The sequence below is a fragment of the Pinus tabuliformis genome, chromosome 2_2 (assembly GCF_031772625.1).
Source record: "Pinus tabuliformis cultivar Carrire ecotype Pingquan chromosome 2_2, CPIR1, whole genome shotgun sequence".
Classification (NCBI taxonomy): Eukaryota; Viridiplantae; Streptophyta; class Pinopsida; order Pinales; family Pinaceae; genus Pinus; species Pinus tabuliformis.
In genome coordinates, this window is record NC_142300.1 from 601,834,691 (window position 1) to 601,850,863 (window position 16,173).

Below are 16,173 nucleotides of genomic sequence, written 5' to 3' on the forward strand. Positions count from 1 at the left end.
TGAATGGAGAAGTAGATGCTATTGTTGAGGAACACTTAGAAACATTGGATGCTTCAAAAGTAAATATGGAGGCTTTACTAGTGACCATCAAGCAGAAGGAAGTAGCCACCTAGGAAAAGATGAGGGACAATATTGCAAATTTGAGATAAAACTGAATCAGTACATGTAACAAACTGGAGCAAGTCCAACCTTGGATAAGGCCTAACAGTCAGTAGTTACTATTATGGCAATAATGAGTAAAAGGTTAGGACAATAGTGGTTTGGATGAGAGCTGTTGGAGGTTGGAACGAACTAAGCTCATATACTCAGAGGAATGCTCCGATACCAATCTAATGAACTAAGTTTGTATACTCAGAAGAATGCTCTGATACCAATGTAACGAACAAAGTTCGTATACTCAAAGGAATGCTCTGATACCAATTGTAACAAACAAAGTTCGTATATGCAGCAATAATCTTCAGAATACTTTGAAGACAAGAACATCCATTGAGGGACGAGTAATTGTATATTGAATATTATATAAAAGAATTGATGAGATGATGTGAATGTTACAAATGACATTTGTTTATATACCTAGGCAAGTGCATGTTCATGAATGGTCATGTCTTTAAAACGTGCCTTTTCATTACAAATGACTATTTAGTTAATCTTATTATGGTTATTATTGTTTACATTAATTATATTATTTTTTATATAAATTATATTCATAACAAAGGTGAGAAAGTTGAGGTTAGGCAAGTAATTGTAAACCATGGAATCTAGTTCCACCCTTGACTATTGCACTAGAGACACTTGGATGAGGGGCATCAAGGTGAAGCAAGTGAAGCTGTCAAACTCTGAGTGATTTGTTCAATAGTTCCTCCTACATACCAGAAGGAATGAAACAAGAAATACCCAGAGGCTACTGCTGCCTTGGTGGAATATTATGTGGAGTTCCTACAAGCTGACTAGATTTTTGGTTGGGTTACAACAAGATGTCCTGAGACAAGACAAGCTTATACTATTCCTCTGCTGGATTCCTACACAACACACACACACATAAAATGACAAGTTATGAGAACATGCAATTCCCGGGCACACTTCCTTCCTAGGGTCAAAGATGGCATTGAAAATACTCAGTTGTGGAAACAATTGGCTGATATGACTATTGATTGGAACAATTGATTTGGATCGTGATCCCTGAGTCTGGCATGATCCCTGATTTGGAAGAGTGTACTGTTTAGTTTGTGGCCTGCAATCATGGGGGGGAAAATGTATCTCTAGTAATTCCAAGTCAAGCTGCCAGAATTGTATAAGTTAGCAAGACAGCTAGGGCATGCATAGGGAAATTAGGCGGACAAATGCAAAAATTACAAGCTGAATAACAAAAGTCTGAAGGGATGGAGTTGAAATATTAGTTTGTAAGAGACAAGAAAGAGAAAACTACTAGCCTACTTGTAAACCTTAGTCCTTTCGATGAACTAATTAAAAAAATGTACTAACCTACTCCAAATGCTGACCCAAATCTTAACCCATGTACCAGACTGAAGGCAATTAACTGTCAATTATAGTATTTTTCTGCATTGATGTATGTAGATTACTTTGTAATTCAAAATTTCATACTGCTGTATATGGCATACTGTCACTTAGAATGCTTTGACAGTATTTTCTCCTTCCAGTAAAATATAATTAATAAGCTTACTTGTAAACTGAACAATCACACATGTAAACAAATAATCGTTTTTCTCATTGACAATAAAAATTAAGAATTATCAGGCTTAAACAGTTACTCTAAACTCTAACCTACAATCAGATTCAGATATTGGAGCTGTCCCCTGGGATATGTTTTGTTTGTCCGTTCCTTCCTGAAAATTGGTGCAACATGGAGCAGACAAATTTCAGAATGGTACATGTCTTATGTTTCTAAAATTGTATGTGTGTGATTGTTCAGTTTGCATGTGATGATATTTATTACTGTTTTTTCAAAACATTTCTTTGTTTTGGGTTTTCACTTACGTAAACTTCTTATTTTCCTATTTTTTGACATTATATAGGAGCTTCCCCCTGTGATATGGTTTGTTTGTCCACCCTTTTGTTACTGAAATTGGTGCAACATAGATTAAAATGTTTGGGGTGGAACAGAAGTCTATAAAGGATGGAACAAACAAATTTCTAAATGGTACTTTTTTAATTTCTAATCAACTGATGGTTCTTGGAACATTTTTAATTTCTAATCAACTGATGGTTCTTGGAACATTTTTAATTTCTAATCAACTGATGATGCTTGGAAGTAAATCTCCGGAAAGATGTTAACTGCAGAATTTATATCAGACTGCATATGTCTTGACAAACTCTAGTAACTTTTGTGTCTAAAGAGCCAACAGGGTTGAAAGGAAGACATCTGCTGACAGAGACAGGAATCTCTATTCAAACAGATACACTGGTAGTAAATATTGTGTGATCTAATTGGGAAAAGCATGCAAATCGAGTTATTTTCTTTTTATAGGTGACTGGGCAAGAAATTATTCTGCTTCTAGTATTATTTATGATGACTAGGAGGTTTAAACCATATGGTAAGTGGTGGTAGTTTCTAGTTAGACTGGTGGAAGAATTAACAGTTTAGATGCATAAAAACAGTTTTTTGTAGTATGGGAGCCAAATTATTGTCTTATGTCTCTAGTGTCTAGAAGACCTGTAGAGGTCTCATCATCATGACTCACTTTCATTGACGGAGGTTCTCTTCTCTGTGGTGGTACGCTGTTGCTGCTCCTATCTCTGCGATTACATTTTTTCAGCGATTACACCATCAATGATAAGATGAATAGGGATGCTGTTCCCCACCCAACTCTTTTACCTGCTCTTAGTAGAATGTGAGGATGACAGTCTATGCAGAGTAGTATCTTTCTGTAACTACCATGTAATGGGAGAACATTTTAATTTGAGCTACGCTTTCATATGCATCTAAACTCGAGCTGTTTATTGCATCTATAGCCTATAGTGAACCTCTTGTTTTTCATATGCATCTAAACCTGAGCTATCGATTGCATCTATTGTGAACCTCAACCTTTATATTGAATATTAACATTTTTATTTTTTGATGAATTTGCAGTTATGAAGTTGTTCATACATTGGACAAAAAGAAGCATCAGAAAGAAGGACCCATATACTACTACGTCTTCAACACACTACTTTACTGTTTGCTTGTTCTCCACATTTATTGGTGGGTTTTAATGTATCGAATGCTTGTTAACCAGATCAAGGCAAGAGGCAAGCTTGGGGAAGACGTTAGATCAGGTTTCTTATACCACTCAATATATAGTTTAATTTTCTTAATGCAGCTTTCATTTCTAGAGGTTCCATAGGACGGGGTCTTTACACTTACTATTTTTGATGGTTTAGATTCTGAAGATGAGGACGACAAACATGATTGAAAGAGGAGAAACATGACTTAATTGGACAAAAGAAATTTCAGCTGAAGATGGCAGAAGTGCAACTGCATCTCTTTTGGGAAAGCATTGCTGTTCTTTTAGATGAGAAACATGATTTCATGCTGCCTAAATTTCCACTGTCTGAAAGTTGATAATGCTTTTGCTGCATTATTTATTTGATGATTATCCATCGTTTTATCCATTGGAACAGATCAGATGAGGAACACAACCATGCGTTTTTTGACTTGGATGTGAACTGTATGATCATTTGTTGCAGAAGTTGATATGCATATTAGACATTGCCACTGGATAGTTGTAACTTTATATTTTATTCATTTATGGCTCTGCATGTCAATGCTCCAATGGGTTTTCTCCTATCCAGATCTCTCGTTCTTATGTTTTTACTTAGTGTTATTATCTTCTGTTATTCAGTCTGCCATTGTTGGGAATAATGTGATATTTTCTCTCTTTAAAGCTATACCTTCGGGTGGATTTTCACTATACTCAGCATTTGTAAAACGCCAATACTAATTTTAAGCGTTGATTTTTATCGGTTATGATGATGATAACGAGCTAGGAGAAATCAATTATACTATTTATGGGCGTTGTCTGAGCAGCCAACAAAACACCCCTTTTCCTGGCAGCCATTGCTAGAATACGGCAAAACGAAAATTCGTGGTTCCGATCAACTGCGCGTGATTCAGGTATGTATTAGAATCTGGGTTGACTCGGAGGCCACTAAAACCCCTTGGGGTGTGGTGAAACCAAGTGTAGAACCGTGATTTCCACGAGAATAGCAGAAATTGCATCGGAATCTGTGCGAAAGTGGGCGTTTTATTTCCAGTGTAGCCCACGACTTCTTTCTTTGATGTTGTAACCTGAACATGAATCTTGGACATTAGGTTGAGCATCTAATCTATCTTTTCAAGGATGGCTAACATTCAATTAACTATGACTGTTCTTAGCCTCTATTGAAAAAGAAGAGCTTTCTTGAGCAACCAGGAAGGCTGCTAGACTAGCCTTTGTTGAAAAAGAGGATCTGTCTTGAGCAAACAGGAAGGCTGGTAGACTTGCCCAGAAATGACTGCCTTCAAAATAATATACATTGACATAATTAAAAAATCTGCCATCTTTTTCTCTAGTGAAAGAGATGTGTCCTTCTGATGCCCTGTTTGTCTATAAGTTTTATAGAAAAAATGTTGTGTTTCGTGTTAAATAGGTGAACAATCTGGTATGTTCACTTGTCCATCAAAATATTATATTGAAGGTATCACAATAAATGATATTTCAATGCCCGTAAATGCAAAAGGTCAACATGACATTTAAATTTTAATTTGTATTGAATATGAATATGAACTTTTATTCATGTAGTTATAATTGGATAAATACATACTTTTTTCTTGTATACCTAATAGTAGTCGATTGCAAGCTAGGCTTTCTGGTTACTTAATTTATTTCTGGTGATTTATTGTTCCACTCAGATCCATTCATTTTTTATGAAAATTCAAAGTTCTAAGATATTTTCAAATGGGCTCAAGCCCCCGGAGATGGATCTTGATTGGAAATTCCACTTATAAATACAGTGGTATTAAAATGGGTGCAAATCCTCAGAGAGGGACCCTGATATAGATGCTGGAGACAGATCCTTGGTATAAATTCCAGCCAAATTTTAGCTAGAATTTTCATTGGAAAGAGGGTAGAGTTTGTCTGTTAATTTACTCCTATCCTTTATACATGTCCCACCATCTAGTTAACCTGCAAACCCAACTGCCACGGCTATTGATAGAAAGCATCAAACTAATCCTTTCGGTAAGGATCATCTTAGCCTATTTAGCTCTTATACAAACATTTTTCCTAACATTTTACATCTAAACTACCTGTTCAATATTTCAAAATATTCTCTTTATACGAATTGATTAAGTTCGAGCATTGCGTTGTTCATAATGGCGTGTATCATCAACAAAGCCCTGGTTCATTGGTGAAGTGGTTATTGTATTAATCCATCTATAAGGTTCCATTTTCAGCTATGGTATTCTGGACAATAATAGCACGAATTTCAAATGGATGACACCTATCTTAGGGAAGAGAATATATATCATTGGGTCTGAGTCCCAACTCAGTTCAATGTGCAAAGGGGTTAATGTCAAGGGTACAACTAATGATGGAAGGTGGAATACATTAGCAGTTTCCAAGTGGAATGATGGGCAACCCATATGATATTAATCCATGTAAAATGGTGTTATGCCACATGGTCACAAGATGGTGCCACCTTCCAACATCCTTGGTGTGATGTACATTAGATGATTATAGGTGGCATACGTGAGTCACTACCATGTGGAATAATGATAGCAACTCGTAAAACATTAATCCACTTAGATTATTGGAGTTAAAACACATGGTGGTCATTGGATGGTATCATTGCTCAACATCCATGGTATGAATGGTTACCGTTGTCCCTTGTATGTTGTGCCACATTGGGAGCTCCCCTTGTAACAAGAAGGTTTTGACTTTTATCATGACATCTTCAAGTTTATTCTTATTCTAAAAATAATGTGTAAGAAAATCAAATATATTACTTTTATTAAAGTGTAGGCCAATTATTTGGATTGGATCCTTCTATTATTTTTCATCCATCTCTATGCTTATAGAGTGGAAAAAATAGAGGAATCAGCTTGCACGGCTATTTTTACCAGCGGTCCTAGTTTTGAAAATTTGGGGTTAAAATATCAAGGATCTATTTTGAGGCCTTAAATGACCACTTTTTGTGGTCCAGACCTTACTATGGACCCAGCTTCCATAATCTCCATACTAATACCTTTCTAATGATGCAAGAATTGCCTCAATGGGAGTATGTATGCAAAAGTTATACCACCCAAAGGCTGGCCTTCCTATTTTGTCCACCATGATTCGAGAGGATGGCATGTCATCCCATTACTCGTGGAAAAGGGGCTAGTCATGAGATCATGATGAAAAAGACTCTAGAAGAGTCGAGTTGTAACTCATCTTGAGGTTTGAATGGGTCAAATTTAACCTCTAGTTGGCTATTGGGTTCTGTTATAACTGGGACATTAAGAGGAAAAGGGTTTGATTTTATGCTAGTGCATTTTGTTCTATAGTACAACGAAGTAGTTAAAAGTGTTGATTTTTTTGTAGCATCGGGAGGTATTCCCACATTGCAAAAGGGGTCTCCAAGTCAACCTAGAAAAATCAAAACTTAGTTTTGGAGTGACAAGTTGGCCTAGCCAAATAAAAGGGTGCGCCTTGGATTATTTCACCCCATTAGACAAGTATAAATAGACAATATGACATCTCATTTTCTCCACCAACACAGTGCAAGTTTTCTTCTCTCATTTATCTTTCTAGGACAACTACATGTGTAAAGGAGGACAATTTGACCGAGTTTAACTAGATGATGACCAAGTTGATTCAATATCTGTTTGACTAAGGCTATTTGATCATTGGTCAACCACACGATTGACCGCACATTGCAGGATGTTGATCGCAGACCGCAAGTTGTTGGAAAAACTGAGAGGGGGGTGAATCAATATTTCACTTCAATTAGTTAATTTTAATATATAGAGCATTAATTAACATTAGCATCATATCAAACATAAACATTTAACAACATCAAAGACAATGCACAACATCAAAGACAATACAGAAGATATTTTTAGGCAGAAACCCTTCTGGGAGAAAAAACACTAAACGCTTTTACTATTGGTCTTAAGGATTACATCAATAGGAAGCTCCAACTTCTGAGATTCTCTAGCAACTAGGAGGCTCCAATCCCCTAATTTATCAGCTCTAACTGAAAGGATGCTCCAACGCCCTGATTTATCAGCTCCAGCTAGAAGGACGTTCCAACACCTTGGTTTTATCAACTTCAATTGAAAGGATGCTCCAACACCCTGCATAGGCTCCAACCTATCCTAACACCACCTTGTTGCCCTGAAGTGTTCTCAGGTTCCAACCTGAAGGAGACTCCAATCTCTGCCTTGCACCACCTTGCCACCCTAAAGATAGAAGATAGAAGAATAAGATAGATGACACTGAATGCATTGCTCAGCCACCACTATCAATAACATTATTCCCCTTCTCTTGTCATATCATTGTCATAATACTACAATAATTGTCACTGCCGTCACTACTTCTGTTTGGTCAATATATTGTCATAATATTGTTGTTCATGCCACAACTGTCACTGTTTTCTTGCCCACTTGCACAATCCGTTGTGCCACAAGTTTGTCATGTGCCTAGTCTTGTATTGTCTCAAACACACCAAGTCAATTACTTCTTTGATCTCAAAAATTTCTAGCAACTCAAACTTTGGTAGCTGTCAAAATACATATTCTAATTTGCAAGCCTTGCATAACTTTGTCAAATACACCCCTATCTCAAAAGCTCAACGCAAGACATATACATGTTTTACTGCACCAGACTACACTCAACATATGCATGGACCTTCAAAGCATACACAAGTGGTTTTAGTCATCAATCACAAGCAAAATCGTTGTCAAACATACTTATCTGCATTTCCCTCTGAGCCACAATTGCCAAGCTTCTTTCATATTTCAATTTGGATTAATAATGACTTAAATATAACCCAAAATCATTTAATATAGAACCATGTATTGAATTAAACGTTTTAGAATTTTGCGACAAAATGAACAAAATGTAAAATAAGAGATTTGACTTTACCACCAGGGTCCAATATCCGTAAAATATATAATATGGAACATACAATATGTGTCCCTTTATAGATCAACATAAGCAACAATTAAATCCAAGGTATTGAATTCAAGTCAAGTTGGTGGGCTATAACTAATGTCAACACGTTGACAAGGCTTCATTAGACCCGTGGTCGAGGACATGGTCGTAGTTTTGGGTGCGCTATTACCTCTCGTTGCCAATGCAATGTTTGTTTGGTACCTTAGAAATGATGCCCTTTGTTCATTAACATCTTAGTTTTCCTTTTCAAATTCCCACATGGGTCCCATCGATACAAGCATTATTGATATTATTCTCAGGTTGCTTACTACTCATTTTGAATTCTTTTCTACTTCACAATTAATACAGAGCGCAACTCATAAATAAATTCATGCATTATTGTGGCCTCCTTGCATGATGATGCAATTTTAGAGGGTTCACTTGCAATGGAATGTTATCATGATCAAGATTATTATTATTATCATTTAATGTTGTTTCAGTGTCGTGCATGCAAGATACTTGCCACAAATAGGTTTCTTGCTTTCTTGACCAGTTGGGTTCCAACTATCTATTGGAATTTCTAAGTCTAACTGTTAGAAACCGTTCAAGTACTTTACTGATTTATTCCTACCTAATTGTTATGTTAATTAACAAGTTATTTACCATGTAAATACTAGAAATAAATACAAGTACATGCTCAACACGTTACAGATCATCAACTGAAGGAAACAAAAACATGCACACAAGTGACACCGTTGTTTTTGGACTAATGTCCCTGGAAAAAACCAATGTGGGAAAACCGGTGCAGCTATCTGAGGGTTTGATTTATTAAGCAGTTTCAAAATACAATATGGGTGCCAAATCCGACTCACCCAACAGAGAAAAATCTCAGCGGTAGTACCTCTCTACTCGGAAGCAGATATTCTGGTTGAAACCTTGGATAAACACTCCAGCAACTTCACAGCTCCAATCTGCCCCACGAAACCCCAACATCAGCCTCTAGGAACATCGTCAGCCCTTTCTGGCCCATCGTTTTCCCAGTGTCACTCTGACTTGGCCTGCGTCAGCCTCTGGAGGCACTGCGTCAACCCTCTGGCCCTCTGCATCACCCACTTTGGCCCTCTGAGGCACTGAGCAGCTCTTGGTTGCCTTTGTGTGAGCCCTGGCTGCCTCTGCGTGAACCCTTCGCTGGTTTTGCGTCCCTCTCTCCGGCTACTACGTTGATCCTCCCGGTGTTATCTCTGCCTCTCTGCTTCTGTATTCACTGCCCCTCAGCTACAACTCTGATCACTCACTCAACTTTCTTAGCAACCCCAGCCCCAGAAAGTCGAAATCTTGATCTCTTGATGTGTTTTCCAAGTGACCCTCAAGCCTCCTCTTATACTTTTCTCGTTGACAAATCAACGACCGAGATTAAGTCCCTAATCAACAGATAAGATTAGATTTGGCTTGATCCATGACTTTTGGACTATTCTAACACAGTTTTATATTAATTCACATTAATATTTTATTTTCCCTAAGTTTAGACTTAGGGACTCCATTAAAAATATTAATTATTTTAATATTTCTCAAACTGTTTAGAATCTGCCCAAACCCTTTATGGGTATTAGAAATCTCATGTGCCTTAGCCTCTCCACCAATTTTCGTGGCTAGAGCACATCCGATGCCACCCCAAATAAACACTCCCTCTTAGCTAACACTGTGCTCTAGCAATACTCCTCACTGAGTATCACCCTAATCATTTGGCATCGATCCCTATGTTGATGCTAGGCCTGCTGCCCATCATCTGCACTGTTGCATCCTGCACTGCTACCCATGGCCCTGCTACTGCCACTGCTGCATCCGTACTGCAACTCCCTCTCATCTTATTGCATCGTGTTGCCCATAGCACTGTCACTGTTAACTGCTACACTGCAACCTAGTTACTGAGAAGTAAGTAACCGATCTCCCAACTCTGACATCTCCGTCATGCTAGAGAAACCCATGATGTTGAAGCTCCCTCTGTCGTTGACAAGTGCTCCCTCTCTGACCTCTGCGCTGCTGCAACAACTCCCTGCATCTCGCACCGTTGCACACCTCTCTATGCCATCCTGCACTAGTGCAACACTCTCATGATTCTCGCACTGTTACCTCACGTTGTCCTGGGAATCCTACATTGTAGTTCCCTTTGTCGCTCCATCTGTATCCATCTCTACTGACATCTGCCAGTATTGTTACTCCTCTTCGGGGCTCCCGTAGCAAGGTTTAATCCAAGAGGCTGGGTACCTCGAGGATCCTGCCCCTCATCGCCTGTAGTCTGTTTGCCTACAACTCGATGTCTCCCCATTTCCGCTCAAGTGGTATGTGTGCACTAATGGCATAGTCATCGTCTGTCTCCACTTCCTTCTCTGCCCTTGTCGGCGCAACCTTGGTCTCGGAGGCCTCTCCCTTTCTCTTCTTCCTTGGACACTGGGTCGCATAATGACCCGACTCCCCATAGTGGAAGAATTTAACCTTGGAGAGGTCCTTTTTCTTCCATTTCTCCTGCTTTCCCTCAAAAGCTAGGGTCGTATCCACCTCCTCCTCCTCCTTGATTCTGATCCCCTTGTCGCTGCTTCCCGCCTTGCTCGGCCTTCTAATCTCTTCTTGGTGAAGAGCAACCCACATTTCCTCGCAATCTGGAAGGGTTTCCCTGCCCAATATGCTCTGGACAAACACTTTCCAGTCTTTTGAGACTGTGTTTAGGGTTGTTCTCACCATCAATTATTGGTCTGGCATCGCTGCTATGGAAGTCAGCTGATCCCAGATCTCCTTCAATCGACTAAGGAAGGGTTCGGTATGTTCTCCCTTCTGCATCTAGTATGATCACAGTCGATTTTCTAGTAACATCCTTCTCTGCACAAAAGTATGCTGGTACAATTTCTTTAGGGCCTCCCACATGTCATTTGTCGTGTCCTTTTCGGCAATATGCGGTACCACATGGTCCTTGACCCTGTCAAGAATGATGCTCTTGGCCCTCGTCATTGCCTCCTCGTACTCGTCGTTATCAGTCGAGTCAACTGGGATAGCTATCATCCTCAAGGTGAAGTGCTTGACATGATTTCTGTCTAGAACGGATAGGATTTTGGCCTTCCAGACTACGAAGTTTGAGGCTCCGTCCAGTCTATCGTGGTCTCTTACCCCGTTCACTACCATCTCGTTGCTCCTTTACTTCCCTCATGGAAGCTCTTTGTGTGACTCTCTCTGAGCCTCGATTTCCCTCCTGGAAATCCTTCTACCAATGTCGAGATGCCCCCATGCCCCCACTCCGATCATTAGTGCAACTGCACCACTAATATAGATTTCTCAGCTAGAAATCCTCGGTAGCAACTCCCTCCTTGGCCTTGCCCTGTTAAGTATTGTTCTGACTACAGCACCCCACCATCTACACTCTACAACTTACCCACAACCTCTTAAACCCCAACAAATTGAAGGTTAGAGCTCCTAGGCTCCGTGAAATCCCGACACTGGCAAATCAGCTTCCTCAGCCAACTGCGTCAGCCCTCCTGGCCTCTGCGTGGCTCTGCTTGAGCCTATCTTTGCCTCCCTTAGCCTCTGCGCTACGTCTTCTCGGCTCGAACTTGATGACACAGGCACTACGTCACCCCTTCCTTGCTGCTTCTCTGCCAGGAACACCTTCTGTCACTCAGGACAACAGTTTTCTGTTGTTGTTGCTCTGCTCGGCTGATGTCCTCAGTTCTCCTTTGATCTGCAACCATGCTCTGATACCGTGTTGGAATTTCTAAGTCTAACTGTTAGAAACCCTTCATGTACTTTACTGATTTATTCCTACCTACTTGTTTTGTTAATTAACAAGTTATTTACCATGTAAATACTGGAAATAAATTACATGCTCAAAACATTACAGATCATCAACTGAAGGAAACATAAACAAGCACACAAGTGACATCATTGTTTTTGGACTAATGTCCCCGGAAAAACCCAATGCGGGAAAACCGGTGCAACTATCTGAAGGTTTGATTTATTAAGCAGTTTCAGAATACAATCTGGGTGCCAAATCCGGCTCACCCAACAGAGAAAAATCTTGACAGTAGTACCTCTACTCGGAAGCAGATATTCCGGCTAAAACCCCAGATAAACACTTTGACAGCTTCATAGCTCCAATCTGCCCCACGAAACCCCCGCATCAACCTCTAGGGACAACATCAGCCCTTTCTGGCCCAGCATTTGCCCAACATCCCTCTAGCTTGGCCTGTGTCATCCCTCTGTCCCTCTGCGTCACCCACGCTGGCCCTCTGAGGCACTGCGCAGCTCCTGGCTGCCTTTGCGTCCCTCTCTCCAGATACTGCATTGATCCTTCCGGTGCTATCTCTGCCTCTCTACTTCTGTATTCGCTGCCCCTCAGCTGCAACTCTGATCACTCTCTCAACTTTCTCAGCAAACCCAGCCCCAGAAAGTCGAAATCTTGATCTCTTAGTGTGCTCTCCAAGTGGACCCTCAAGCCTCCTCTTATACTTTTCTCGTTGACAAATCAACGGTCGAAATTAAGTCCCTAATCAACGACTAAGATTAGATCTGGCTTGATCCATGACTTTTGGACCATTCTAACACAGTTTTATATTAATTCACATTAATATTTTATTTTCCCTAAGTTTAGACTAAGGGACTCCACTAAAAATATTAATTATTTTAATATTTCTCAAATTATTTAGAATCTGCCCAAACCTTTTCTGGGTATTGGAGATCTCATGTGTCTTAGCCTCTCCACCAATTTTCGCAGCTAGAGCACATCCGATGCTAGCCAAAATCAACTCTATCATATTGTTCACTGCTTCTTTCCAATTGCATGTATACTCAGGTTGCTCGACTTTTTATTGCAGTGCATTCGATCGTGAATGATACAAAACTAATTCTGACCAAACTCACATTTATGACGATTGAGGAATTTCTCGTATAAAGGAATGCACCACAATGGCCTGCCATTCTCTACTTTAGTTTAGCTCGTTTGCGCCAATATATGGCACTGAGCAAAATTAATCAAGTACGGTCGATGGGGGTGTTTATTATATTCGACCACATATGCAGCGGATACAATCACATCTACAAGGCAACTAAGAAATATTTAGAGAGAAATTGGATTCTCGCTCTTTTTATAAAGAGGAAGGCTTGGTTTCTCGTAACCAACAACTCATAATTCTCCATTGGTGCTCTTCATTATGCCTTCACTTTGCCTAATGGCAACAACAATATTGCCTCTTGTTGAGGCTAACTCCTACTACTACAAGTCTCCACCATCACTAGTGAAAATTTCCTCAGATAGGCCAGCGAACTTGCTTCAGATAAACTTGACTCAAGCTTCATAGAACCAACGAATCACTACCTCAGACATGTGTGGAGATACCTCATAATTGCCTCTGTTTAGCGAAGGATAAACCCATAGAAATCAATCTTTTAGGCTTAGAAAAACCGCTCTTGAAATTTCCCTTAATTTGCTCTGACCAACTTGTTACCCTCCAAAAGTGGGTGACCCCATAGGAGAAATTTTCTCCTAGTCTTGTCTTCAACCGACAAACAACAACCCCTGATAGCCACCAATGTAGTTGATGTATTGTGCCATTTGATCTTCGCTCCCTAAACCTGTCATATGTCCCCTCACCCATCCGTCGAGAGCATATGTTTGAAAGTGAGCAATGCAACACTAAATGTATGTTTTTCATTGTGCATCAAGTGCTTATGCTTGTTTTTCCTTGGGCATATTAGGCATGGATTATTCGGTGACTTGGAAGGAGGAAGGGTTTTGATTTTAGTTTTGTTCCCTCACCTTAAGGTTAATCCTCAATCCTAGTCCCTTGGGATCTCTCCTATTGGCCTATGGCTTCAGTAAGGGCACTACTTGGGAAACCCCAATTTTGGTAGCGCAATCTCGTTTTCCTATTTCACATTTTTCACTCCCCTCCACACATTACAAGCCTTATTCATCATCTTCCCTCTCTAGGTCCACATGACCATTGAGTCCACAAGGTACTGATATGCCCCCTCCCATTTTCCACATGTCTGGATTGGGTCTGGAAATGTTTCCCTCGAGGTTGATGTAGCTAAAATAACGTTAAAAACATATAATGGCCAAAAGAAAGAAAAAGAAAAGAAAAGAATATTATAAAATGCAAAAAATGGTCGGGACATTTAATATAACACGTGGGAAAGAGCCATCGACTACTATCCAGGGCTGGCAAACTGGTGCTTATCAAATCAGTACTTGAAGCCACATTGGTTTACTGGATGTCTCTGACCTGGATTCCACAAGGAATTATTCAAAGGATACAGAGAATATGCTGCAAATTCTTATGGAAGGGGCATAAGGAGGGGAAACTCTATGCTTGGGTCAAATGGAGAAGCATTGCTATCCCCAAAAAATGGGGAGGTCGGGGCTTGAAAAACCTATCTGCTTTCGCACAGGCTCTTGCGGCCAAACTTGGATGGCTGCTCCTGAAACACAGGAGCCTATGGTCGGAGGTGATCACATACAAATACATCTGGCCGAACTCAGTGTTGGATTGGCTAAGACTACCAACTTGGAACAGAAAGGGTATATTAGTAATCTGGAGGGTTGTGTTAAATACCCTCCCCACCATTAGAAGGGGACTCATATGGAGGATTGGCAATGGAGGGTCGGCTCGTATTGGGATTGACCCATGGATTGGATGCGGAAACTCCCACCTTCTTCCACCGAACCTGATTGCCATCCTTAATCAAATGGATATTGTCAACATAGCTCAAATTGGGGACCCTCACAACTCAACAATATACCAGCAAGCTTGGTTATCAGGGACGGTATTGGATATTCCAGCTCAGTGGCACATGGAGTGGAGGACCTACTTGATGGCTTTAACAGAATCACATGTGAGATTAAGGGATGAGCCAGATGAGTTGCTATGGGGACTGGCACAGCATGGGACCTATACCCCAAAGGACGGATATACAACAATACATGCAATACACAAACCAGAAGTATTGAAAAGCTGGTGGCGGAATATCTGGAAGCTACATGGTCCTCCACACACCCGATTACTCATGTGGAATATCATTTCGGACAAAACCTCGACTGGAACAAATCTAAGGAAACGGGCATTCCTGGGACCTACATGGTGTGTTCTTTGTAAAGCCGAGGAGGAAACAACCAATCACCTATTCCTCACTTGCCCCACTACTCAACAAGTCTGGGCACAAGTCCTATAGATTCTTAATATACCTAACACATGGACCAGGGATGACATGAATACAGCCTGGAACAACTGGTGGGATACTGCAACACACCCGAAAGCTAGGAACTTGCCTCTCATAGTGTCCTGGCACATTTGGATTTGCAGAAACAGTATTATCTTTCAGGGGAAACAAATTGTTTGGACTCAGATTATTCCAAAGATCTGTAAGAGCTACTTAGAAATCCCAGAAGAGGCACAGGTTACCTGGACAAGAAACATTATACCAGAAGTCATAGATAAAGAGAAACCTTGGGCCTATTTTGATGGAGCAACACAAGAACAGGGTTGCGGTGGAGGCATCATTCTACACATATCTGAAACACATTTTTACCATATCTGCTTGGGGCTGGGAGATGGCACTAACAATTATGCAGAGCTCATTACCCTACACCATCTCTTACATTTTGCTATTTCCAAAAATTGTAGACAGCTACAAATATATGGGGATTCAAAGATTGTCATAAACTGGTTCAATTGCACTACAACATGCCATGCATATACACTCAGAACAATATTGGATGATGTATTATTTCTAAAATCACAATTTGATCTTGTTTCTTGTACTCATATCTACAGGGAACACAATGCATCCACGGACAGGCTATCGAAAGTAGCAACGCATCATCCTCGAGGAGAATGGCTGATCAGAGAGCATACTCCTGCACAAATCTATCAGTACTACCGTAGACCTTATATGGACCAGGATATACAGAGGGCAGACAGGCCCTAGATCCAACACTTTTTTGTGTTAATATTTATGAATCAGTTTTGGATATGTAAATAATATTGTATATGAACTCTATCAGTATACCCGGTCA

The 16,173-nt window shown here is 40.2% G+C and overlaps 1 protein-coding gene across 5 annotated transcripts in view; it reads left to right on the forward strand.

Moving 5' to 3' along the window:
* The window catches only part of LOC149194089 (ASC1-like protein), a 95,866-nt gene extending 92,082 nt beyond the window's left edge, over window positions 1-3,784 (forward strand). For all 5 annotated transcript variants that reach the window (XM_089405029.1, XM_089405030.1, XM_089405028.1 and 2 more), the window contains 2 exons: window positions 3,089-3,273; window positions 3,379-3,784. In XM_089405029.1, the coding sequence (XP_089261155.1) occupies window positions 3,089-3,273; window positions 3,379-3,410 (217 nt within the window). In that variant the 3' untranslated portion in view covers window positions 3,411-3,784. The remainder of the gene's footprint in view (window positions 1-3,088; window positions 3,274-3,378) is intronic.
* The last annotated feature ends 12,389 nt before the right edge of the window (window positions 3,785-16,173 follow it).